General features: G+C 35.8%; 1 protein-coding gene across 7 annotated transcripts in view; it reads left to right on the top strand.

Annotated features, from left to right (window-relative positions):
- Nucleotides 1-19250, top strand: part of APAF1 (apoptotic peptidase activating factor 1) — a 31905-nt gene extending 12655 nt beyond the window's left edge. For 2 of the 7 annotated variants that reach the window (XM_033058343.1, XM_033058342.1), the window contains exons 11-27: nt 610-723; nt 1282-1460; nt 2610-2736; nt 4608-4733; nt 5317-5448; nt 6112-6237; nt 8193-8354; nt 8623-8751; nt 9440-9565; nt 10416-10535; nt 11160-11285; nt 11633-11758; nt 13167-13286; nt 13604-13729; nt 14481-14606; nt 15047-15193; nt 17626-19250. In XM_033058343.1, coding sequence (XP_032914234.1) covers nt 610-723; nt 1282-1460; nt 2610-2736; nt 4608-4733; nt 5317-5448; nt 6112-6237; nt 8193-8354; nt 8623-8751; nt 9440-9565; nt 10416-10535; nt 11160-11285; nt 11633-11758; nt 13167-13286; nt 13604-13729; nt 14481-14606; nt 15047-15193; nt 17626-17769 — 2256 coding nt within the window. In that variant the 3' untranslated portion in view covers nt 17770-19250. Of the gene's footprint in view, nt 1-609; nt 739-1281; nt 1461-2609; nt 2737-3249; nt 3898-4607; nt 4734-5316; nt 5449-6111; nt 6238-8192; nt 8355-8622; nt 8752-9439; nt 9566-10415; nt 10536-11159; nt 11286-11632; nt 11759-13166; nt 13287-13603; nt 13730-14480; nt 14607-15046; nt 15194-17625 lie in introns of those variants that run through there. The other 5 variants (XR_004417753.1, XR_004417751.1, XR_004417752.1 and 2 more) reach the window with 5 other exon arrangements.
- Nucleotides 19251-27601: the final 8351 nt, after the last annotated feature.

The following is a 27601-nucleotide window of genomic DNA, read 5'->3' as shown; positions in this document are numbered from 1 at the left end:
TTGTTGCTAAACAGCTTTTCTAGAGGTGGTCTAAAGAAAACATTTGACCAATACTTGTTAAAGATGGTCATCTAACTAATAGGGATAAAGTTCAATGCTTTTTTTAACCTGAGTCTTTAATAATACTGACAGACCTTGTCTGCCCAATCCCCTGATTTGGAGGGTCACGAGTGTGGGAACAGGGAATGAAATGATGTTATGGCAGGAATCCCTTGATCATTTATCAATGGTTTTAGGAGTTTCAGCATCTCTTAGGAAGATCAGCAATCCTTATTAGCAGTGATCTTGGCTAGACTGGACTAGAAGAGGCTTTTCAGAGTCAAAAAGACAGATCTCATGTGCTGCAGAAGTCAAGAATTGCTCTATACCTTCATCTCCTGTCTGACTAGATCTATCAAAGAGCAGTTTAAAATAACAAACTTAGTCTTCTATACACTGAATTTTTATAACAATTATGATGCAGAAAACAGGGTATTGCCTGTTTTCAACAAGAGGCAGTTGTACCAAAATGTATTAATTACCTACTGAATTTCCTGTGTTTTTCTTTTTCCCCGAAGTAGATTCAGTTGTGAAGCTTACAATCTGAACTTACATTTGTTTTTCTTTTAGGAGCTCCGTGATCTTATGTTTTCTTTAGATTGGATTAAAGCTAAAACAGAGTTGGTAGGGCCTGCTCATCTGATTCATGAATATGTAGAATATAGTTCAATCCTGGATCAAAAGGTATGATACTAAAAGGTAAATGATCAGTTGGTTCCATTTGTTCATCAGTTAATGATTTTGTAGGATGTATGTATATGGCAGATATATAGAAAGCTTAAAAAACCAAAGCATGAAACCAATATTAAATTGAACTTTAACATGGAGAAGATAAAAAATGAAGGAAACTCAGTTTTCGGTTTGACTTCAGTGTGTAACTGGTTGACCATGGAACTCAGAAACTATAGTGATCAATACCTACTGTTGGGTATATAGGATACTCTGCTTTTGAGGAGGTGCAGAATTATGCTGAGTACTTGGAAGAGTCTTTCTGATATTTCACACTGCTTGTTGAATAAATCACTATTGGTAATATTCTTTGTTAGAAAAATAAGGATATTATGCTTTCTGGATAATAGATAAAGAAATGTTTCCATCCATTGTATGTATTTGCTAATATAGCTTAACAGAAAAGTAGATCTGAGGGCTCCTGTAATAACATTGTGTGTATAGAAATGTTAAAAAACAAGGAAATAAATCCCAAGATAAATCTATGTTGTCAAATGTCTGCTCTGTATTTAGGACAGCACAGTGCGTGAGAATTTCCAGGAATTTCTGTCTTTAAATGGGCACCTCCTTGGACGGCAGCCATTTCCTGACATCATTCAGCTGGGTCTTTGCCAGCCAGAGACATCAGAGGTGTATCAACAGGCCAAACTACGTGCTCAAAGGGAAACAGGAACATTTTATTTGGAGTGGATGTAAGTAGCTGCAGTCTGTCTGCTGATACGCTGATCCCTTGTCCAAGGAAATAATTTAGTGTACAACTAAGTACCGTATATGGTAATAAAAGGATCTTTGTAAGATCTGCTGGGTTTTTTTGTGTAAAAATTTTCAAGAACTTGTGGGAGAAGGGAAACTGTGGATAAGTAAGGTGACAACTTAGTAATGATTATATAAAAATGAATTGAATAATATATTTGCTTCTATATTCAATTATTGTTCCTTTTAAATAACAATGCAAAGATGAAAATATGGTACTTTGAATCTTCTTTAAATAGTTTTATTTTAAAGCCAGAACTCTAGTGCAAGTATTGAGTATGTTAGAGTATGTTTTTAGGTGTTAAACTGTGACTTTAAAAAGGAGAGCATTTGTACTAACTTGCAAAGTTTTATAAAGTAGTGAGATGAAAAATTGTGATATCTACACAGTCTTGAAATTTCTCCTATTTGCATGGTTTAGAAGAGTCAATATTCAGTTAGTTCAGGAGAGAGATGTTTTGGTCATTCATCACCAAGTCATCTCATTACAGTGTCATCATCTCATTACAGTGCCAGCTTTCTGTGTTAAGTTCTGGCTAAACAGGATGATTGTGATTGTTATTAACTCTTAAATTTTAGTTGAAGTGAGGTAAGAGTCATCTAAAGTGTGTTAGATCCTGTACCTAATCTCTAACTGAAAAGTGGTGATAGTCACAGATCTTATTTAGCTATCTAGTCATAAGAACTGGGCTATCGTCATGAAAATTAAAGAAATTTGTGAAGATCTAAGCAAACTTAGAAATTTTTTTAAATATGCTTTAAAAGGAAGAGTTTGCATCAATTGCAGGAAAGCAAGAATTCTCAGGAAAAAGTCTATATTTGGAGAAAACGTTTTTATGATCTGAAATATGCTATCTTTTTTGGTCTCTAAGCTGTAACTGTTGGAACACAATGTGAACCTCTCAGTGAATGTTCGAATTTGTGTTTCCTTTATTAGTTCAGCATGAAGGCTGAGAGGTAAGGTGTAGTGGGTTGGTTGTTTTGTTTATAAAGCTTACTACTCAAGATGTGTGAAAAAGTGTTCATCTTCTTAGAGATAATTTTGAATAATACAAAGGCACTAATCTAGTAATTGTCTTACCCTGCAGAAATAAAAAATCCTTGAAAAATCTCTACCGTCTGGTTGTTCGTCCACACAGAGATGCAGTTTACCATGCTTGCTTTTCTAAGGATAGACAAAGAATAGCATCATGTGGAGCTGATAAAACACTTCAGGTAAGACACCTATGCATGAGTCTACAGAGATGCTGTGTACCATTTTGAAAATATTTGTTAAACAGTCCTGTCATTTCTGTTGCTATGTGGAAATATTTGGATCTAGATCATAACTGGAGACAAATGATTAAAAATTATGTATTATTGCATAAACATCAAGTTGCATGTTCAGAACAGTAAGGGTTATCTTCAAGAGCTGAATGATGTGATTTTAGGGTTTGTACCCTCACTGCACTAATGTGTAAATGTGAGATGATATGGAAAAGGTCACAGCCCAGCAATGCACCCTAGCTTATTTAACATTTACTTGCCAAAAATGTTATTTCCAGTTACTGTAGACCTTCTACAGTACTGAGGAGCAGTAAGATGTTTTAGGTTCAGTTTTGCTATTTATATGGGATGGTAGTGGACATTATGCCACTTTGGTATTTAATTAGTGAAATCCCTTAATGTAAAAGAAATAAATCTGTGAGAAAACACCTGAAGCTGAGGACAGTATTAAACTGGAAACAGGCCCAAAGTGCTTAGAAAGCAGAGACAGAGGGGAACGTGACTAATACAAATTTGCCAGCAGTCTGCCGGAGGGGAGTCAGCCAGCTCTCAAGAAAACTAGCAATCATCCAGCCAGTAACCTGGTAAAGTACCCATATTCCAGACAGCCAAAGGTAAGGGAAAAGAACAACTTTGCTGCAAACCTTTGGAATTGTTTTGGATGCTTGGGAAGTTGAGTACTAAGTTACTGTTCATTTGGCTACTTACTGTGTTGTTACTGGGTTTTTTATTTGCTTATTTTGTTTGCTGGCCTGTACAGAATTATGATCATGACATCCACTTAGGAGATGTCTGGTGGGATGTACTCATGCTGTGATGCTGTTGCTGTGCTGGGCTTCTGTATGTAATGGCCTCATTATTGACACTGCAGATTGCTTATTTTTTTCTTCATTTTACACCCCAAAAAAATCTGTAGATTGCAATTGCATTTAAACTAAACTTTCATTGAAGAAATAAGAGGAAAATTAGCCATAATTTTTTTTTTCATTTTTTGGCTTTGAGCTTATTAATGTTTTTTCTAATTGCGGCTTAAGCTTTTCAGTTTTCAAGGCTACTTAAAAAAATGATTGCTGGATTAAGAACAGATACTCTGCAGAACTTGCTGTGAAGGTAGATTTCCTGTTGCTTAAGTACTTACGTTCTTATTTGAACAAATACCAACCATTAATTGTCATTAGTATTCCTGTTCAATTAAAAAAATAATCTGAGAAGTACTGTAAGTAACACCTTGTGGTTTGTTTTAATAATTAAGAATATATAACCTAAGATGGAGAGGGACGCCTGATTTCTACCTCCTTCTGACCCCACACTGTAAAGTTAAATCCCAGAATTTGAGGAAATCAATTAATATGTCTTCCCCTCAACTGTCCTTTCATTGCCTATGTCTAACTTGAGACTGAAGCATGTGTCATTCTGTCAATATTTCCCTGCTTATTTTGGGGTTTTTTTCAACCAGTCATCAATTCTGTTGAAATTTTTACTTTATGTGTATGGATATCCCATACATCTAAAACTGGAATTTGTGGTTTTTAGAATAACTTAGATTTGGTTAAAAGATAATGCTGTGCAGTTACTATTAAAAAGTACTGTGAAAGGGCATGGCTCTTGGCTTAAAGAGTGTTTTTAAAAATCAGTTTTCACTAATTCTCTCTCTGCAAGGATGACAGAAATTGTAAGAACTTTATAATTATGTTATTGTCCCAGAAATGATGAATGCATTTTTTTTAAGAGCTTACCTAAAGGGAGCTGTTTGAGATGATAAAACAAACTTGCGTGTTTTCAAACTGCAAGTTATAAGGTTTTACTGTTCCTTGGTTTAGGTGTTTAAAGCAGAAAGTGGAGAGAGACTGCTGGAGATAAATGCCCATGATGATGAAATACTCTGTTGCGCTTTTTCTGCAGATGGTGAATTTGTAGCAACTTGTTCAAGTGATAAAAAAGTCAAGGTAAGGGAATGAGGAAAAGATGATTCTTTTTTCCAAACTCATAATTTGAATTTCTGTTTAGTTAACTCAGCACAGATTCTTAAAATTAATGACATTTAAACTGACTTAAATATTATGTGACAGACAGAAAAACCCCACTTGTTATATAAAATAAAAGATAATGTTAACATCATGCATGCAGAATTAATCACTTATTTTGTATTATCTGATGTTTCTTTTTAACTAGAACATGATGTGTGAGTCCAGTCCTGTTCATAACATGAGATAAATCTGTCCTTAATTCTTGTTTTAATGCTTCTTTTCTGTAACCTATGAAATAGTTGGGATTTTTAATTCCTCATTATAGTAGCAAAATCTTGTTGGAATTCCAGAATTTATCAGACTCTAATCTGAATTATGACCTTTCCCTTCATAATGTCTTGCTTCTTTTTTTAAATATATAATCTTTCTCTTCAATGTATTTATAAGGTATTATTGGAAATGTTTTAGGATTTTATCGGTATTTCAGCATAATTTCCAGATTTTTAAAAGCAATTACTTTAAATATATTTAAAAGTCTTTCTCATCTTTCAATTCTGCCTAGGTCTGGAATTCAAGAACAGGCCAATGTAAGTGTGTATACGAAGAACACTCCGAGCAGGTCAATTGTTGCCAGTTCAATAACAAAAGTGGTCAGTACCTTCTAGTCACCTGCTCAAATGACACTTACATCAAAGTAAGTGGAAAAGGTTGAGATTATTCTCATGCTGTTTGTCATAACAGGGTCGTTATTGATGTATAAATATATCTAAACACTGTAATTTTAGGTTTTTAATGAGCCTGGTAGAAAACACATGGCAACAGATCAAGAGTATTGACTTACAGCTCTGTAATTAGATTTCAACAAGGCAGAATAGAATTGTTTGTACTCAGCAAAGGAGATTAAGCAAGCCCTCTGTTGGTAGGGCATGAAGGTGAGGGCTTTAGCCTGATGATATTCAGACTATTCAAGACTAACTTCAGAGATTCCATTTTTGTTAAAGTGTGTAACTCTATAATTCTAATTTAGGAAGCTGAAAAGGAAGGAAGCAAGACAAAGCTTTTTCCTCAGTCTGAGGAAACTCAGTAATTTTGTGCTGGTCAGGGGCCTTGTCTACACTCTACAGAAAGATTTAACTAGATTTATGTAATTCTGATCTTAATAGTTTTCATGCATCTTAACAGATAGAGGTTAATTGTAGAGTAGCCTGTGGCATAGCATTCAGTCCATGAGCATGTGGGTAAAACTAGGAAAAAATAAAAGTGTGTTTTGATTGCCAGTGTATGATTTTGAGAAGAGCATGAATGATCTGTCTTTGAATAATTCATGAATATGATGGTATGTTTATTTCTCTTACAGATTTGGGATTTGAATAAAAAATACTGTAGAAATACAATGATAGGTCATGACAATTCTGTCAATCACTGCAGATTTTCACCAAATGATGAATATGTTGCTAGCTGCTCGACAGATGGAACAGTAAAGGTATACAGTAGGTTTTTAAATCAGCCCTTTGTTTTGATGATGGATGAGCAGGTTTTGCATCAGTTGCAAAATATGTATAAGAAAACTTTGCGTCTGCATGATCAGCTTTAATGAATTAAATCCTAAGCCAGTCAATTACTGATCCCATTTGTAATGCAAGATTTTGAAATGGCTTGTCCAGTACCAGGAAAAAAGTCAACTGCTTGTAGTTGCAAACAAATTCTAACTAGCCAAATTTTGAATATTTTTGTTAAGGAAAGTTGAGTGGAGAGTAAAAATTGTTTAACCAGAAATAGTAGTAAGTTTTTAGGTTAATTGAAAGTTTTGTCATCTCTGAAAATGAATCATCAGGGGACATAAAAATTAAAGGCAATTTCCATATGTCATTTTCTTGTATGCACTAGGAGAAAACTGAGAGGTTTGTGTTGTTCTGAGAGTGTAAGTATTATTTTATTGCCTTTAGTCGCAACAGAATTATGCTATTTCAGAATTGCAATTCTTAAAACACAGGTTTCTATGTACAGTAATTTCACGATTATAAGCCGCACTGAGTAGAAGCCGCACTTCCGGGTGCCAACAACTTTTCATTCTTTGTCCATATATAAGCCGTGCCTGATTATAAGCCGCATGTTACAATACAGAGGGTGATAAAAGGTATCTATTCTATCACCATCTGTTGAGGGTGGGGGCAGTGATCCTTATCTCCGTGGCAGATATTCTGCTAATGGGCCATCCATTGAAACCAGGCGGGGCATTGTTCTTTATCTTTTCACAACCCATCCTTCCTCCAGCGAGTCATTTTCTGCTAATGGCCCATTGAGTCCCACTGTGTGACTGATAAAATTACTGCATCCCATTGGAAGTTGCTCCAGCCAGGAGGGAGAACCCAACATTTCTTAGCAAGGTAAAAACAGAGGTTTTGGGACACTAAGGGAGCCCCTTTCTCCACTGGACTCCAGAGAAAAACCGGATTTCTCCACATCACCACTGGACCTCTGGAGGGAAACTGCGCCTTCTGCAGGAGCACTGCTTCAACTGAATCACATCTGTCACTGCAGGAGGATGCAGCCACCATTTAATGGGACTGCTACCAACACCCTGCCTGACGGGGTGTCAGGTTGTACTCTGACTTTGTCAGGGTTTGGAGTTTGTTTCTTCATAGTACTGTATTTCTATTTTAATTTCCCTAGAAAAGAACTGCTATTTCTAATTCCCATATCTTTCCCTGAAAGCCCCTTGATTTCAAAATTATAACAATTTGGAGGGAGGGGGTTTACATTCTCCATTTCAAAGAGAAGTTCCTGCCTTTCTCAGCAGACACCTGTCCTCCAAACTAAAACAGCAACTTTTCGTTCTTTGTCCATATATAAGCCGCACCTGATTATAAGCCGCACTTTGGGTTCGGACCAAAATTTTAGTCAAAATGGTGCGGCTTATAATCGTGAAATTACTCAGGAAAGAAGTATTGCTGTAGCTGTTGTTCATAAGGAAAAATGTGGTGAAGGGGACAGAAAGGTTCCCTAGATTTTTTGGCAGGTCCCTCAATGAAATTAAGGTGCAAAACTAGATGTATACCAGATTTCTCTTTGTGAATAGATTGTTTATAGAGTTGCAGGGCAGGTGTTATTTTTGGTTTTTTTCCTTTTTAAGTTGGAGATGAGGCAGCATTGTAGCTGGAATGATAGGAGGGAAAAACCCAAGGAGAAGGTTCTGATGCAGCATAATCTTATTTGTTGTTTGTTTTTATTTCTTAATTTGTTTTTCTCCTTTTTTAATATAGAAATAATTTAGACTTGTGAATATTCTAATGCTGTTTGTTGACTTCAGAAAGTAACAAGGGGCTTTTGTATTTTATTCCATGCCCTTTTTTCTTAAGACATAGTTGGGAGCTCTGTCCTGTTGTATTCTGTACCTGCATCAGCCAAGAGATTGTGTCTATTTCCTGTTTGTTCCAGCTTTGGGAAGCACGCTCAGGAAATGAATTGAAAAGTATTGAGATAAAAGATTTCTTCAAAAATGCTGATGAGCAACCAGATGACGTGGAGGTTTTAGTAAAATGTTGCTCATGGTCCAGAAATGGTAACATGATTTTGGTGGTAGCCAAAAATAAGCTTTTGGTAAGTATCTCACTTTAGCAATCTTTTGGAGGTAGTGTATAACAATATAGATGGAAATTATGATTAGAGATAAAATTCCAGGCCATTAAGATCTTTCAGATATAAATTCTTGATTTCAAGTGTGTGTAAATAAAAATATGTGGTCAACAAACTTGTGACTAAGAGAAATACCTTCTGAGTTCAAGAATGTACAGTCTTGAGGATATTAGCTGTTTGTCAGTAGTGAAGTAATTCAAACAGGGTTTCTATTGTGATTATGTGTTCACAGCTTTTTGATATCGAAACATGTGGTTTGTTAACTCAAGTAATTGTCAGCCATCACAGCACAATCCAATACTGTGACTTCTGTCCTGGGGATGAGTTAGTAGCCGTTGCTTTGTCTCACTGTTCTGTTGAGGTAAGTGTCTGCAATATACCATGGGAGACTACTTGTAATTTAAAGTGTTACATTTTTCCTAATACTTTCTTGTATGCAGAGATAAAACAAATGTAGCTATTTTAGCAGACTTTTGGTGTGTTCTGTTCTTTTTAATTCTCTTTCACTTCATAAATTTAAAATATCAGCTGGGAAATGATGTTTTAAAGTAGCATGTTAATTTTGGACAATGGAACCCCCATTGACTTTACTAAGTGTATCTAAAACTGCTCTCAGGAGTATTGCTTAACTCAAACCAAAACCTCCTTCTGTGTGCTGGTACATAAGAAGGAAGGAAACATCTAGAATAACTTTGAGGCTAATATGGCTAGAATAGGTCTGTACAAATATCAGGTTTGAGGCTGAGGTTGGTTTGGGGTTTTTTTGTTACTGTTTTAGGGTCTTTTGGTTTTTTGGACTATATGGTCCGGTTGAACTTGCATGGTTTTTTTATACCGTGTCTTTTAAAACCATAGCAGTCAAAGAGGCTGCTGATTCAATTTCCCTCACCGTCAAAATCTGATAAGCAGGCATACCTCTTGTTACATCTGATTTCTGAATAAGAATTAAGCAAATACTAGAAGACATAGACATTAAGTGTACTTGCAATATTTTTACTGTAAATGCAATCTAAATCCATGTGAGTTTTTCTTTTATATTTTTAATGTAGTTATGGAATATTAAGTCTTTATCAAAAGTGGCATATTGCAGAGGACACACGAGCTGGGTTCACTGTGTGACATTTTCGCCAGATGGATCTTTATTTCTGACTTCGTCTGATGACCAGACAATACGCGTAAGATAATTTTCTGTTTTGAAATATCTGAATTTACATAGTTATTAAGTCACTTATTTAAGGAATTGTTTATTGTAAAATCATATATCATATAGAATACATGGAAATAGACTTGTGTGTTATGTAAGTTTATAGTCACTATCAATTTAAATATTTGTTATAAAATAATTTATATATACAGTAAAATGTACTAGGCTTTTTTGCTTTATTTACTGTTTATCTGAATTTCCTCTATATCAATATGATTTTTTTTTTGAGTCTGGTAGCACTTCAAGAGTAATTATCACCTTCTGTTTTGTTTTACATTTTATCAGAATTGGGAATTTTGAACCTTTTGGAGAGTTGTAGCAGACTCGATGTGTTTCATTGTTAGATATATTTGCCTGTTAATATTTAGGATAGATTTCTGTAATTGTAATGTCTCATTAAAACCTGTGAAAATAGAACCAATCTTACCAAGGTAACATTTCCCTTTCTCCCAGGTTAAGACATAGATTCATGAAATTTTGAAAGGAATTGAAATATAGAAATCTTTATTTCATATTTTTTGTAATTGGATTTTAATGCTGCTCTTTGGATTAAAAAACTTTGGATGTTCTAGCTATGATTCTAACACAAGGGAGTCTTGTAGTCAGCCTGGAAAAAAAAGTTCTATTTCATCTGTTGGAATCACTATACTAATTGCACAACTTCCCCTGGTATAAAAACCAAGAGAAGCATAATTTTCATTGTTTTAATAAGTCAGTGTTGCTTGCAAGTTTATAAGCCTTCGGTTTACAGGTGCTGTTACTCAGCAAGTTTTATGTCTTGTTTTTTAATAAAACTAATGAAATACTGTGTTCTTCAACAGATCTGGGAAACAAAGAAGGTGTGCAAGTCTTCTGATGCTGTGCTGAAAAGTGAACTAGATGTTGTGTTTCACAATGGTGAAGTGATGATTTTAGCCATCTACAATCAGAAGAATTTACAAGTAAGATGTATTTATCTATATTTAGGTACATTTGAATGTTACCTGAAAATCTCAGTAGAAAACTGCGGAAGCACTGAAAGAACCTCTTACTCTTGGCTTTCAAGAGTTGAATGTGTAGCAGATGACTCAATGTATGATAACAGTTTTTGTATCTAGAAACTGTGCCTACTTTAGTAAGTGAAAAAATGGGGTTTGAGGGGAAATTTCTACACTCATGGTGAAATTGAGTCTGGATGCAGAATTCGTACCCCTTTATGGGCCCTCCAAGTGGCTCACATGTGCACAGCAATGTGTAACGTGTGCAGCACCTATAGACCAGGTGTTGCACAGCAAATTATGTAATGCTTCAAAACTCTGTGTAGCAGCTGAAGGAATCATCTCAAACTGGGCAGTGAGACGTGTGAGCCCAGATTTGTGCTAAATAAAATAGTGGCTACACTCTTAATACTTTGGGCAATGCCACACTGAGGGCTAAGTACACCAGCATCCAAAGTGCTTTGTGGAAGTAACTTGTTATTTAAAGTTCATAACTGTTCCCTTTTGCATTCTCACCTCTATATTGTAATTTATTTAAGTTTAAATTTTAAAACATTGTAATACCTTATCTACATTCCTATTTTACAGCTTATCAATGGAAATACAGACAATGTTATTATGCAGACAGCAGCCCAAGAATCCCCCATTTCCTGCTGTTGCTTAAGTGAAGATCTTAAATTTGCAGCTTTTGGACTGGAGAGTGGAACAATAAAGGTATTAAATCCTAAATCTGGTTTAAAAAATAGTAGGAAAACACTCTTCTTTATGCATTTTCTTTTAAAATAAATGTCATTTGGATAACTTCATATAATAATAGTCTTCAATATAGTAATTCAATTTACATTTGTGAGTGATGTCTAAATTAAAATAACTTAAAGGTAATGCTAATAATCTAACTCAGAAATTAATTTTACCCAGACTAAGCTAATAGGAATTTTTGGTTGTTCCAATCCAGTAAAATCATGTATTTACAATGTCACGTTATTTAAAAAAAATTTGCATATTCTTATTTTCCGCCAGTGTGTCAAATAAATGCAATTATTACATTCTTCATTGTAAAGGTCCTGCAGTTGTCAGATGGGAAGGTTCTGAATTCCTGGGAGGCCTACAGGACGCCTGTGCAGCACTGTCGATTTACACCCGATTGTCAGACTCTCATTCTAAGTGCTCATGATTCCGTTATACAGGTTTGGGCAATGTTTAAAAAGATAATGCTGTAACTACTTAAAATAATGGGCTTTTGTACTATAGATAATGTAAACTCAGTAAATGACTGCTGTATTCTGTATTGCTCCATCCAGGAGCAAGGGATGTAGAAAGTGTTGCCTTTATTTATGCCTTATGATAATGAATATTACAGTTTTTTCTATTTTTACTGCTGTGGACGATAGAAATGCTTTGAGAAGAGTAAAAGAAACATTAGTTTTAAAACAAGGTGACTCAGCAGTTCTGAAATGAGGGTTTGGGATGCTGTAGGTCTGTCAGTCTGTTTGCTTTCATTGTCTTGGGGAATGATCTAAAAAGTCCCTGGGCAGGCTGGTGTGCTCACCCTGACCAGTGCAGTGCTGAAAACCAACTACAAATAGAGTGGCTGCATTAATGTGGGCTCAAATTAGGAACCTCTGCCTCTCAGCAAGGTAGGAGGTGCATTCTGGTGTGTCTGTGTTAGCATTTTCCACCCCAGGGTGCAGTTCTGCAGTAGAAAGCCGTGTCTCAGTTTGAGCTTGCTGAGCCCTGGTTTGTCCTGCAGAGCAGAGTGCTGACAGGATCCCTAAGCACGTGCTCCAGCTGTTCAGGCGCCTTCATCCCACACAGCTGAACCTGGAGTTTGAATAAAACCTCCAAAACACTCCTGGATGCTGATCCTCAGCCTTGGCCTCCTTCTCCTGTATCTGCTATGGGAATAGTTCCTGCTGGTCCTCAGCTCCCTCTGGTGGGCAGCGCCTCGCTTAAACCCCCAGGAGTGCAACACACTACTTTCTGTTCGCCCTGCTGCAGGAAACCTGCTCCTTTGAAAACTATTAAATCATTGCTGTTTGAAATAAATTGGTGCTTAATAGCTTCTGTAGGAAAAATTACTCTTAAGTCATTTTGCAATGAATAGTTGAATTAAAAATAGAAGTGTAATTTTTTTATAAAAAGGCAAAGCAAAATGGCAGATCATTAAAAATGCCCTTTAGAAATATAAAAGAAATCTAATTTAAGTAAGCAACCATGAGTTATGCTGGGTGAAATAAGTCTATATGTTGTAATGATCAAATATTTAATACCCTAAACTACTGAGGTGCCTGAAAGTTATTGGTTTGCATTTTTTTAAAAAAATTACCTGTGAATTTTAAGTATCAAATTCACTTTGAAAATAAGATTATGTTTGTATTCTAGGGAACTCTGTCATAGGTTGACCATTAAATACTATGGCACCCTCAATCTTCAGCATCTCCATTATGGATCACTTCAATATCTAACATTTTAATTAATTACCTCCATCATAACAACTTGTTATTAGTCCTGTTACTTAAAAATAAAACTTGGTTCATGTTTCTTATGTTTACTGTTTCACTTTTTTAAAAAAATGTATTTGATTTTTGTAATTAGGTGTGGAATTGGCAATTGAGCGAATGTGTGTTTCTAAGAGGGCACAAGGAAGCAATCAAGGATTTTAGACTTCTGGAAAATTCAAAAATTCTCTCTTGGTCATTTGATGGGACTGTTAAGGTGAGTAAAAACCTGTGAAGTTAGAAATCACATCAAACACGTTTGACTGTCTCTTGTAACATTTGGTATTTCCTACCAAATATTTTGTGTGGGCACACATTTAATGTATAATTTGTGAAGTGTAAGCTGACTTTTAAGACAAAATTTTGGATTTTCTCTTTTCAGTAAAACTGTTTCACACAGTGAATATAACAAAATGTTGGCCACACTAGAATATCTAGCTGAGTTTTATCCCTTACATATTGCTGTGTAAAATGCAGATGTTTTAACCTTTTTACTCTGTTAAGGGTAACCTTTTTTTTCTGTATCTTTGGTAGATTTGGAATATCACTACTGGAAACCCAGAAAAAGATTTTGCTTGTCATGGAGGTGCTGTTCTTTCCTGTGCTGTTTCACCTGATGGTACTAAATTTTCATCTGCTTCTGCTGACAAAACTGCAAAGGTTGGTTAGCTTCTGTACAGAGACAAAAATGATGCCTTATTTGTCCTGAAAAAGTAATCTATATTTTTCATTTTGAGGTAACTAGTGATTATTCACGTTATGATTCCTGTTGTATTTCTAGTTTTAAATTTCCTGTATCCATCAACATGTTTCTAAAACTGTTGCAGTCATTCAAAATTGATCTTGGATATAACTTAAGCCTAGTGGCTTTTGTACAAATAAATGCATGTTTAATAGCTTGTGCAGAACACTTAGTTTATTTCTCTGTATTGATTTGTTGATAGTCTGACATTCTTAATTTGTAAAGTTGAGAAAAATTTGAGACTTCCAGTGAAGTTTCTGTTCATAGGTTCAGAGGGCAGGTGCACAAAGCAGTGAAGTGGGGCTGCCCCATTATGTACCTAAAGTATTTCATTAGGATTCTGAAATGTAATTTTCAAGTGATTGATGAATCATATTTCTATGAACAGCTTTAAACTTTCTTATAAATGTATAGGTTTCATTAAAATGTGTATTCCAAGGAAAGATACATACAGTCAGTTCAGTAATTAATAGAAAGTGCATTTTTGTGTGATTCAGGTAATAAAAAAGAAAACCAGACTCTACAGTATAATACATTTACATAAATTCACATACAAATACGCATATGTATAAAAAGTCTTATGTACAGTTTAATACTAATGCCTTTTAGAAAGAAATCATAATTGGTTTTGAACTTATCTTTCATTCCTCTGTAATGTTTTCCATTTAGATATGGAGCTTTGAAAGTTCATCTGTTCTTCATGAGCTGAAAGACCATGAAGCCTGTGTGAGGTGCTGTACTTTCTCTCCTAATAACAAACTACTGGCCACTGGAGATGACAAAGGAGAAATAAGGGTACCACTCTAAATCTTGATGTGATTTTATAATTCAGTTGATTGTCAGTTCATAGACAGAAGAGTTCTTATGGTTTGTGTTCTGCATGTCTAATTCCTTAGCATTGTGGTGAACATTGAGGTGAAAATAGCAGTTTTCCACATGAGGCAGTACCTTGTAACGACATTGATAGATTTGTGTTCCATGAATGCTAAGGAACTGATTCACATGATTTAATAATAATTCTATTGTGAATTGCATGTGATTAAATCCTCTATATAAGATACAGTTCTAAGACAAGATTTTTTAAAAATTATTTTGTCATTTCAAGTAGAATACATATTTGCAAGGTTGTTTTTTTTTTCCCTCTAATACAGAAAAATGCATTTGAGGTTTCCTTATTTGAGGGTGATTTTTCCCTGTTAAGTTTCCTTCTGTAAATACTCTTTCCTCTCTTTTAGATTTGGGACATTTTAACAGGTGCATTACTACATTTCTGCTCCCCAGTTACTGTAGATGAAGGAGAGCCAACACATGGAGGTTGGGTAACAGACCTCTCCTTTTCTCCTGACAGTAAAATGCTTGTGTCATCTGGAGGTTATCTTAAGGTAAGCCTTGAAGTAATAACATATCCTGTCATACCTTATTAAATGGCAGTACTCTGGCAATTAAGACTGATTCAGTAAACACACCTGAAACATTTTACTTAACCCGAAGCTGCTTTTTATTTTTGTGATGGTCTAGCTTTTTTCACTTCTCATATCTGCAAGTCCCCTGAAAAAGTCTTTCAAGAAGTCAGGTTTGTTTTCAAACTCCATACATTCTATTTTTATTAACTTCAAATTTTAATTTGCAATGGTATTTCTTAACATTTTTAATTTTAAAGATCCCAGTAATTTTTGTGTGCCTTAATATCCACTCACTTTTGACAGCAATTGTTTTCTTTATAATGGGCAGAAAAATGCTCTATATCTATTTTTTTTTAAACTACTGGGGTTTAAATTTTGTCATTAGTAGAAATTCAGAAGAAATTGCAGTTGATGATTTTCTGCCTTGAAAGACATTTTATAAGTAATATTTGGAGGAAATCAGTGTTTTCATCAATCTTTCATTGTTCAGGCATCTACTGGGCATGTGTTTTTTTGGAAGGGGGAAGAGGTAGCTTTTTTCCGTCTGTGGATGGTTCTTTGTAATTTTACATTTCTCATGAGATTTTGTGGGTTTTTTTCCCTTGCGATAGCCAACACTTGATACTTAGAAAAGTGTAATCTGTGTGTGTGTGAAATGACAGGTGGCATAAGTTCTCACCTCAGAGGGATAGAGTTTAGCTGATTGTTGGTGAGTGTCTAGCTGTTAGACATGCTATCAGACTAATTCTTTGAAGTCAGTAACTGTGTAACAAAGAGTTGAAATTTCTAAGTTAGTTTTGAAAGCATATTCTGATGTTCATTTTATATTAAAGAACAAGACATACTTTCTGTTTCTGGCTTCCTCCTCATTTCATCTTGGGGTTACACAGTATGGTGTTGAGTTGCTTCTTGGAGTGTAGAATATTTTAGACTGTTAGGGACTTCTGGAATTCTTCTAGTCCAGCCCTTGCTAGAAGTAGTTTGCAGAGTTAGGTAAAATTGTTTAGGGCCTTGCCCCATAAAATGCTGTGCCCAGTCCAGCAGGGTTGCCTCTGGGCCCCGTGAAGAGGGTCTGACTCTGTTATCTCTAACCCTCTTATTAGTAGTTGAAGACTGCAGCTAGCCTCCTAAATAAATGCAGTGCTGTCTTCCATGATATCTGTCCTAGGTGTCCAGCCACCTCAATGACCATGTACTGGACTTGCTCCAGTTTGTCAGTGTTTTTCTTGTACTTGGGCAGGGCTTAACACACAAAGTTCAGAGCATTTCAGGAGTCTGGACCTCTAAAAGCTGGACTGAGCTGGACTGTAGAGTTAGGTGATCGACACCTTTGAATGAATGTGGTCTTAGTCACAGATGAGGTGTATCCATCTGTGTACTATTGAACTTGCTGTGTGAGTGGTACCCACTGGCATAGCACCTGCTCATTTATTCAGAACAAAGCTTCTAAACCTCATGAAGATCCATTTTTGGTTTGGTTAACTTTTTTGTTTGTTTTTTCAGGGGCTCTGCATCAGATAACAGACACTTTAGGGACTGTTTTTTCAGAGCATTGTAGCTGTGTAGTTGCAAATCTGTATTATGCACACAACTATAATGTTACATATTTCATGAGATGAATAAGCTAAAAAGTAACACTACCATCTGCTTTTCAATGTGATCAAAGCTGAAGGTAATCTGTTGTGATATTTTGCTACTTCACTCAAATGCTGCAGGTATAGAGGGTAGACTTCTTACTGGCACAATGCGATAAGAGCTTTGTGATGGATTGTGTTAGGTCCAGTTTTGCATTGGTTTACAGTTTTTCTGAGAAATGTGAAATTTCAGACTGTGGTAAACTGATGGTTGAAGGTTTTTTGGTTTCTTTGTTGTTAGTGCTTACTGCATATTCTAAAAAATATTAATTGTAATCTCACTGAAAAAGAAGTCAGTCCTAAAAAAACTGCAAGTGTGTTCAAACGTGTACTTGATCAATCCTCTTGTGTGTCTAGCTAAGTTTTTAATTCTGCTATAGTTTAAGTTATCTGGCAGTGTGTTTCATGTATTCATTTGGTTATATGAAAATACATAATTTTTGAAAGTTTGGACATACTGCAGTTTATATCTATTGATTGCATTTTGTGATGGGGTAAGAGACAGTGAATTTATTTTGTATGTTTTCTTGAAATTTAACAGCTTCAGTCTTCTTGAAGTTTCTTTTCATCTGAAAGCCTTGTGTTTAGTAATTAGTCCTAAACTTATTCTACTTAAAGATTGTTTATTTTTAATGTTAATTATTTTATGGTTTTATTTTTAATTCTACCTCTTTGGTAAAAACAGTCAACTGGGCTAGCCCATGTTAAGCCTGTCAATGGATTTTATTCTAAACTTCCTTCACCTAACTGAAAGTGTCTTTCTATTATTTTTTATAGTGGTGGAATGTAACTACTGGAGAATCTTTACAAACCTTCTACACAAATGGAACAAACCTCAAGTCAATACATGTGTCCCCTAATTTCAAAGTATATGTGACTGTTGATAATCTTGGTATTCTTTATGTATTACAAAAGTTCTGATTAGTGGGCTGAGCACTCCAAAGATAACTAATTTTTTAAGATGGAAATAAAATTCTGCTTTGTCTGACAGTCATTAAGCTGTGAATTATATTTAATTGTTGTATTCATGTATATTTATGTAGTTTTATGCATGTTTTTTCAAATGAACTTGCATTTAATCTTGTTTTTAATAAGCATTATTATAATCCTTAAATCTTGATTTGCATTTTAAGTATGTTGCTTCCAGTTTTGTAAGGAAATTATATTAAGATTTATTCAAATTAGTTGACATGAATATTAATAGCAGTGAAGAAAAGAATAAGCGTGTAATAGTTTGAAATTATATTTTATACTAAGGCTGATGGCTAAATGCTCTCTAGCCATGAGCACAACTGTGGAAGATGCAAAAAACCCATTTTTTTTGGTGTGATGCAAGGATTTTCATGTAGTACAGAATGGGAAGAACCAGGGGCATTCTTCATTTGAGAGATGAAACCAGTCATATCGGTGCTTGGCGTTCAAACCAAATGGAGTAGATGTTGAGTTTACAGCAGCTGTGCCTCCCACTTGCTTCAAACCTGTGGAGATAAAGTGCATTGTAACATGTATGAGCTGTCCCTATTAAGGGCTACATCCTGAGTCTTCTTTTCTCACAGCAAAATCTGAAATTCAATATTGTAATTGATGTGGAATAGACTGTGCCACATTTCCAGTCAAAGGATGAGTACAGCTAGCTAGCTAAAATGAGAATGGAAATGACTTAAAAGTTATGTACTGAAAATTAAAAGAAGGTGTGAATTTTAGGGTTGTTTTCTTTTGGAAATAACATTCAGTTTATACTATGGAGACACTTTACTGTTGTCAACTTTGTTTACATGGGATTCTATGCCCAGTTAATCTCTTGCCTGGTAATATGTGATTTTATGTTTTTTTAATGTTTTTTTTTGTAATTTTTACAATCTATTTATAGATTCAATATAGGGTAGAAATATCAATGTTTTGTACTAATTGTACTTGACAAATGCTTTCTGAATAATTGGGTAGCAATCTTTTATTTGATGCCTAACAAGCTTTTTTCTATTCAATTGCCTCTCAACTGCTATGAGCAACTGCACAAGCATTAATATGATTTTCATATTTTTGTAGCTGGCAGTGAAACACTGTCTAACTACTTGATTGTAAAAGGTACTGTAGCAAGTATCTCAACTGCTACTGAATAATGAATTTTTTACTTTTAGTATTTTTTGTGTGCATTTCGTAAAATTTAACAGGCATTCTTAGTATTTCCCCATTTTTGACAATCACTAGTTTTTCCTTTTTCCAACTTGAAATTCTACTCTTTCTAAGGTGCTGTTGAATACGGGTCAGTATAATCAAAATACTGCTGGCAGAAATGTAAAGAGAAGAAATTCAGTAGAAAAGGCCATGATGTTTTGTATTCCAAGTATGTACAGTACTTAATAAAGATGATCCAGGCAATACTGGCCAAAGGTGTAAATTAATTTGAATTCCTGAGTCATTTTTTTTTATACCTGGGATGGAGGGGGAGTGCTGCATCTTTTAATGTGGTTTTGTTTTCAATCTAAACATTATGCTGCTTTACAAACTGCGTCAAAAGTGCTTTGATAGGTGAACAACAGTATTAAATATGAGTGTGGAGAAAAAAGGAAACAGAGGGAAAACAAAGTTTTGGAATATGTCCACAATGTTCAGGACAGAGTTGCTTCTAGTATCCAGTTTGTAGAGAGCACTCCAGTGCTCCCCGAGTAGCTGAAGATGAAAGGAGCAGGAAGCTTCTCTTAGCCAGTGTCCCTCTATCCCAAAGACTGTGCTGTCCTTACTGCTCCGGACCCTGTCAGGCTGAACTTAGAGACCCAACCAGGTTAAAACACAGGAAAAATATTTCCCGTGAGGAACCAGGGCAGAAAGTTCTCTTCTCTGAGAACACTAATGAAATTCTGATGATAAGAAAAAAACCCCGAAACTGATCACCGTTTAATGCAAAAAGCAAATGGTGCCTGAGCAGAGTTCAGAGACAATTACAATTTTGAAGTGACTAGGAAGCAAACAGCACAGAAACTTGAAGAAATATGAGATAAATACTACATTCTTGGATGTTCTGGAAGAATGACATCCCAGAAGCATTGTGCTTGTTGCTGGAACTGAGGAAGCTGTTCTTCACGGAAGGTGATGTTGGGATGTTTGCAGTCACATATGTAGAAGTCTGGAGTTGGCTGTAAGTATTTGAAACTGAGGTGGAAGAAGAGATGGTGATGAAAATGTCTGAAGAGCCAAAAAGTAGATCTGATTTGTAGAAAGAGTATGTAAAAATTCAAGTTAAAAATCATTAAAATAGGAGCCAGGAAAGTAACTTCTTCAGATTAAAATATTTAAGAAGACAGTTTACTGTAATTAAAAAAAAAAAAAAGTCTTGATGTATCATCAGATACGGCTGTTCTCTTTGATTTTACATGTATTGTTAAGGAAACAAAAGAGAATTTGGCTAAAAGCAAATTTTACGTAGATTGATTATTAGTGCTTCCATTATCTTTTTTAATATCAGGTCAAAATAAATCAGTCTACATTCAAATTTAACTATTGAGCGTTGCCAATTTTATCCAGTTCTATAACTGAAATTATAATATGCTTTTGTGAAAACAATTTGTATACTTCCTATTAACCGTGCCTATCAGTTTCTGTAGAAGTTTTGAGTCTCTGTCAATTAGACCTACAACTTCCTCACACATCTTTTTTCTCTATCCTTGGGAATTGTGCCCATGTGTGATACACTCAAGAGGATGCGTTGTATTGCCTTAAAGTGTAGCATTCCTCCAACTGCATTGTTCTCCTTCCCCCCCCTTATCTTACACGGTTGTTTGAAATAGAACTGTGCACTGAGTGCCTAAGGTTTTTCCAAATAGATCTCTTGGAGTGCTGGAATGGGGGGCAGGGGGGGCGGGCTAGAACTGGAAACCTATTGCCAGTAGAGGACTATCCCACACCCCAAAATTATTTTACCTACTTTTGAAAATGATGCAGTTAAACTTCCTATTACAGAATGCTGTTCAAATCGCTGTTTTGAGGGGGTTTTCACAATTTTTGAATTCAGTGAAGCCTCTGTATGGAACCCAGTTCCCCAGGTTGTATCTAGCCACAACAGAGTCTGCATCCTTATTACTGCTCCCCCAAGGTGTTTGGCAGAAGCTGGTGCCCCTGCAGGTTTCAGGGGAAACCCAGGCTAAGTGACTCTGGTGATTTCCTTTACCCTCCTGGAACGTTGCAAGGGAGGCTGCTTGCTCTCATCTTCAAGAAGCCGCTAAATACAGAATGGCAGCAGATCGCAGAGAATTCAGGTATGTTTTTGCAATTGCTGGTAGAACACAGCCCTCTTCTGAGCTGTTTGGTTGCCCTTTCTCCCTCATAGCAAGTACAGACTCCAAAGCAATGCCTAGGAATGGAAAAGTCATCCTTGGGGCTGTATTTCTCTCTGATAGGACACCAGCTCTCAGGTGTAGTTGTCCAACTTGTGTCTGCTATGGAGGCACAAATTATTTGGGTTCATAGATGGTGTTGATGCCCAGGAGCTCTGAGGACTCAGGACACCTTCTTTCTGTTGTGATTCCAAGAAAAGCAGAAGCCAAACGACCTTTACTGTTTGGAGACCAGGGAGGGTACCAGATATTCTGAACATTTCCAGTATGATTTTTTTTCTTTTTCTGTGCTCAATTTTGCTTAGTTAGTTGTTTGTTCTTTATTGTTTCAAGCTAGGAATGGAGCCCTCACTGGCTCTGCCAATATGCAGCAAGATGTTAAACTGAGACCAGGCTTGTTTGTAGCTGGAACTCCGCAATAGATTGACAGTAGATTGATTGTGTTTTTCAGCACTTCCAAAGTTTCCATGGGGTGTGCTGCTACCCAGGTCTGTATTGGTGTGGGCTTTGGTTTTTTTTGGGGAGTTGGGGGCCAGTGGGTTTGCCTTTCCTTTGGTTTTAAGAGGCTTTTCTTCCAGATTAATTCACTGCACAGTTTTCTTCCAGGAGTGTTTTTTATAAGAAACCTGGCAACTAGATTTAACAGAGAGCTAGGCTGAGACTTCTAGTACATCCTGAAAGTATAAAGGAGTAAGATTTTCAGTCTGCACATGTCACTGACAGCTTCATCTCTTCCTATATCATCTTGCACTTGAGGGATATAGCACAACTGGGTGATAATTGAACTAGAGCTATTTAAGCTGCCTGTGTGTGTTTGTTCAGGAGGATGAGAAAGCTAAAGTATCATATAAGTGTTTCAATAGGCAGTTTCTCTCTTGAGGCCTGACTGTTTACAGAACAAATTAGCTTCCTGTGCTTGTTTCCATTTAACAAACCATATGTTGTACACAGGAGAAGTGCTCTGAGAATGGTTAGATTCATGTCCTTCAGGCTAGAGAGGATTCTTGTTCTGTACTCAAGAGGCATTCTCTGAGTAGTACTTACGATGCCGCAATTAGATTCCATGTGTTTATGTGGTATTTTTAATTTCTTACTGTATTGGCTTCCTTCAATTTATTTGTGTCTCTGATTTATTTTTAGCTTTGTTCACTTTCTCTAATAATGTACTAGCTCAGATGAGTTTTAGAAATCATGTTGTTTAAAATGGCTCAAAATGAGGTGAAGACAAATTTACCCATTCAAACTCTTCAAAAGCAAGCATGATGTTTCTTAGGTAAAGCATGTGCATTTATGCTTTAAAAATAGCACAGGAAGCTAATTTTTTTTTATATTTAAAATACCCTTTATTTTACTTTTCTAAGGCATTGGACTCTTCTAATTCTTCTCTGTAATTGCATAGAAAATATGATTTCTACAACACTTTTCAATAGTACCTTCTAGCACATGATAGCAGTGTTTTATTTCTAAAATTCATATTATTTCCCACCATATCCTCCAAAGATAGTTATAATGTAATATTCCTCTTCCTCATTAGAGTCAATATTTGGGTTGATAAGATTTTGTAGCCTGCTGGTTCAGACTCTTATTTCAGTGCTAAGAAATCCTAGCCTTGACACATTTTGAGAGCAAGTTTTCCTGTCCCAGAGTAACAATGACAACATTTCTTTTTGTGCTTCCCAGTTATAACCACTTAAATTCCTCCTTTAATTTAATACTATGATCAGTATTGGCTGTTGTGCATAAGCCCCTTGGCAGAAGTAGTGTAGGGGAAAAAAGATTAAGGAAAAGCTGAAAAATATACTTTTGGTTTAATAGCCCTGAAATAATACCAGAGAGGAATAGCATATTTTAAATTTGAGACTTGGAAATGCTTTGTCTTTTTTAGTAGAGAATACATGAATGAACAGACATAGGCATAGGCCAGTGGAAATCTGTCTCTAAATGCAGACCAAAGATTTTGGTCTGAAGAATCCAACCTGAAGTCAATAATCATGTCTTGATTTGAACACTCAATATCTACACAGTTAGGTAAGATATACTTACAGAAGCTGGTAGCTCCTAATTTTTTGAGTGCATTTGCAGGATTTCTTAAAAGGTACTGTGGAACTTATTATTAATAGCAATTATAGGTTGTTATTTCTAGCTGAGATATTGGATAAAATGTGTGGTCTTACCAATATGTGACTTAAATTTCAGAACTAGGAATTAGGAAGAGAAACAGTTTCAAAGAATTTGAACAGGAGAAATGTTGCCTAAATTTGTCTTTATTTGAGTATATGTTTAACAATAGCATGGAAAAAGGTCACCTGAATACCTTTGAGTTTTCAAAATATTTAAAGAGATGTTTTAATGTCCCACGGATGTTGCACCCTCAATTTATCAAAGCCAAAGAGTTGCAGTTTTTCGACTTCAAAAATTACAGTAATTTCACGATTATAAGCCGCACCATTTTGACTAAAATTTTGGTCCGAACCCAAAGTGCAGCTTATAATCAGGTGCGGCTTATATACGGACAAAGAACAAAAAGTTGCTGTTTTAGTTTGGAGGACAGGTGTCTGCTGACAAAGGCAGGAACTTCTCTTTAAAATGGAGAATGTAAACCCCTCTCTCCAAATTATTATAATTTGGAAATCAAGGGGCTTTCAGGCAAAGATGTGGGAATTAGGAATAGCAGTTCTTTTCTAGGGAAATTAAAATAGAAATACAGTACTAGAAAGAAACAAACTCCAAACCCTGACAAAGTCAGAGTACAACCTGACACCCCGTCAGGCAGGGTGTTGGCAGAAGTCCCATTCCATGGTGGCTACATCCTCCTGCAGTGACAGATGTGATTCAATTGAAGCAGTGCTCCTGTAGAAGGTGCAGTTTCCCTCCACAGGTCCAGTGGTGATGTGGAGGAATCCGGTTTTCCTCTGGAGTCCAGCGGAGAAAGGGGCTACCTTAGTGTCCCAAAACCTCTGTTTTTATCTTGGTAAGAAATGTTGGGCTCTTCCCCCTGGCTGGAGCAAATTGCAATGGGATGCAGTAATTTTATCAGTCACACAGTGGGACTCAATGGGCCATTAGCAGAAAATGACTCGCTGGAGGAAGGATGGGTTGTGAAAAGATAAAGAACAATGCCCCGCCTGGTTTCAATGGATGGTCCATTAGCAGATTATCTGCCATTGAGATAAGGATCACTGTCCCCACCCTCAACAGATGGTGATAGAACAGATACCTTTTATCACCCTCTGTATTGTAACATGCGGCTTATAATCAGGTGCGGCTTATATATGGACAAAAAAACAAAAAGTTGCTGAAACCCAGAAGTGCGGCTTATACTCAGTGCGGCTTATAATCGTGAAATTACTGTATAGAGCAGATGCTACTTTTAAAAAATTATTTCTACATTATCAAGGATTCGGCTATTAAATTGTTGGTTTGAGACAGCATCTGTTTTTTTTATAGTCTGGAGCACTGAGTTCGAGGAAGATCTCACAGGTACACTTTCATTCAAATGAATGGTTGAGGGGCCAAGCTGAACTTGTGGAAGAATTGTTTTTCACTCAGATTGTATCAGCGAACACCTGCCAGACATAGGTACAATTCAACTGAACCTCATGTAACATGGAGTATTCTTCATAGCATATCTTGATAATTAAAATTTGGTTAAAATTATATTAAACATAGTAGGTGGCAATAAGAGAGAAGTCTACCAATTTGACTGTTTTATCTCCTTTTCCCAGAAATATCTTTGTTGAAAGGGTTAAACTTTTGTTAGCTATGGAAGAAGAAATCTATTCCTTGAGTTATGATTTACTTTTCCTCCTAAGCTTCTCCTAGATGTGAACTCTTTACACATTGCAGCTTCTCAAGCTCCTGTACTACTCCTTACATCTCATTTTCAGTCTTTGATTGCTTATGTCAACCTTCCTTCAAATGAGGGGTCCACTGTTCACTATTGGTTCTAGTGTTGGTAGTGTTAGGGGAAGAATTGCTGCAGCAAAGTTGGACTTCACTGTTCTTTGTTTTTTAAATCACAGTGACTCTGTGGAATGGAGCATTTTTTCAGTTTGTGTTCCAGATCTCTCTGCTTTCTTCAGCATGTAAGAGCAAAAAAAAAAAGAGTGATCTTTAACAAGCTGTTACATTTATGTGTTATATCATATAGCTGGATTTTTTTGCTAAAATACGGATTTAGGAAATTAAGATCATGTTCTCTGAAAATTATAATCCTTTCTATATTTATTTTTATTTTGCATACAAATTACATCTCCTCCTTTTCAAAAATTAAACCACAGTATTTCCAGCTCATGCAATTTGTCCATCTTGCTTTACCTATATTGCTCTTTATTTGAGTTCTGTGATGGGTTTGAAGCTACTTTAGGATTGTTATGTATCTGCTGATGTTTTTATTATTGTTTCTCATTTGGAAAATGAGAATTTGATCACAGTGAATACTTTGAGCAGTTATCAGCAAATGTGAGAGGTTTTTGCTTTTGTGAGAAAGGATACATCATAGTCTGGATATCTCAGTTGGAATTAATACCTATGACAGGAAGGAAGGGGCTTGGAACTTGAGTGTCTTCTGTTTAGAATGTGTTTTTAGCAACATTTGAGTTCTAATAAAATTATTTTTTCTGTTGAAAATGAGATTTTTGTTTGGTATTTCTAAATTGATTGTTCATAGCTGCTAAGATTCCTCAAAGGGAAAAAAAAGGAATATTCATAAACTCTGTCAGAATGTCTAAGTGAGAACATTGGATTTAGGTCTTGCAACCCAAGGATTTAGTCCAAGGAGAGGACTGCAAAAATTCTACCCGAGAGGAAGTGAAGACAAGATTTGAGCAGCCACTATCAGAGATCAGTAGCACAGATAATCCAGCAGCAGTGGCACATTCAAGGTGTAACTGTAGTGGTGGTGTTTTTGTGGTGACTGGTAGAAGCAGCACTTTTTTTAGCAGTTAAGCACTTTTCGCTTACCATTTGAAATGCAAGATTTGCACTTGAAGATTCCTGGACTTTTCTTTTTCATTCTCTAAGCTGATTTTAGAGGCTATGTTGAACAGGGTGTTCAAATAATTCTGGCATTCTTTAAGGACTGAGTAAAATTTGAAAATTGGGTATTTTAATCCATCCTTCCCTTTCAGAGTTGTTTTTTTACTGACAAATTCTTGTTACACTAAACAAATGAAGCCATATAGCAAACATCTCAGTAATGAGGCCAACATAAAGTACTCATAAATTATCACCAAGCAGCTCTAAATCTGTCATAAACTCTTACTGACTGGCTCACAGGAATGTTTATGTAATTGAGAGGAACTACAGAAAGGAAGTTAAGTCTCCTTTTACAAGTTATATCAACTACAGCAAGATGAAAAACACCCACACATTTGGCTTTGGATCAGCAGAGATGTTCTTGAAAAGCAAACCTTTATGAAATCTTTATTACAAAACCAATTTCAAAGTGTAAAAAATTATCGGTTTTCCAGGTGTCATTGATTGTACTTCTGCTTGAATATTCCTTGTATAACAGGGTATCACCTTGGTGAGGGAATCACAGATTTGGAATCATTCCAACAAATAAATTTTGACAGAGTTGGGAGCACAGATGTAATGTAGGATGTGTAAAAGCTGGAAAGCTTTGAAAGGGATCCAAGAAATCACAGTTGCACAGATGTCAAAAAAGCCACCACACCATCAAACCCGCTGAATGAGATGTTATCTTACATGGCATCCCTTTTAAAAAGGTATAGAAGCTGCAGTGCAACACAGACAAATATATTAAGGATGATGTTTATAATATTTTAGAGTGCAAATTATAAAATATAAGGACAACTGATTAGGGTTTTTAAAGCAAGGAGTGAAATACCTTGGAAAAAAAAAGCAAACGAGAGATTAATATTAAACCTATGTAACTTAAAAAAAGAAGCTTATTCCACTGTTCACAGTGACACAGTTTTGAAATATGTTGGAAATATGGCTTTGGAAATTGATAATTTTAACAGAACAGGTAGCAAGGATGCATTTGTTCAAACTAAAGAATTTTGAATCACCTAGTCCAAATGATAAATAGCCATTGGTCAGTAATAGATAAGATGAAGAGTCCTTTGAATCACACCTGGTAACATACATCACACTTTAAAAAAAAAAAAAAAAAGATAAATTAAAAAACCTGTGAATTCTTGCAGATATGGTGTTTTAAAGAGGTGGCTTAAGCAACTACTGACCTGAAGTCAGCCCCGAGGAAAACAGTGGGATGGCAGATTTGAGGTTATATGGAAAAGTAGAGTCTACTCTGAGCACCACAGGATTTTTCTAGGCATGACTGACTGCTGAGGTTTTTTGAGAGACTGGTTTTTGGCAAATGTTACTGACAGATCTCTAATTGTTTTGCTTTTTTGTTTTTAACACGTCATTGTCAATACATGAACTTTGGATTT

This window comes from Catharus ustulatus, chromosome 4, assembly GCF_009819885.2.
Source record: "Catharus ustulatus isolate bCatUst1 chromosome 4, bCatUst1.pri.v2, whole genome shotgun sequence".
NCBI lineage: Eukaryota > Metazoa > Chordata > Aves > Passeriformes > Turdidae > Catharus > Catharus ustulatus.
This window is presented reverse-complemented; position numbering and strand designations above follow the sequence as displayed.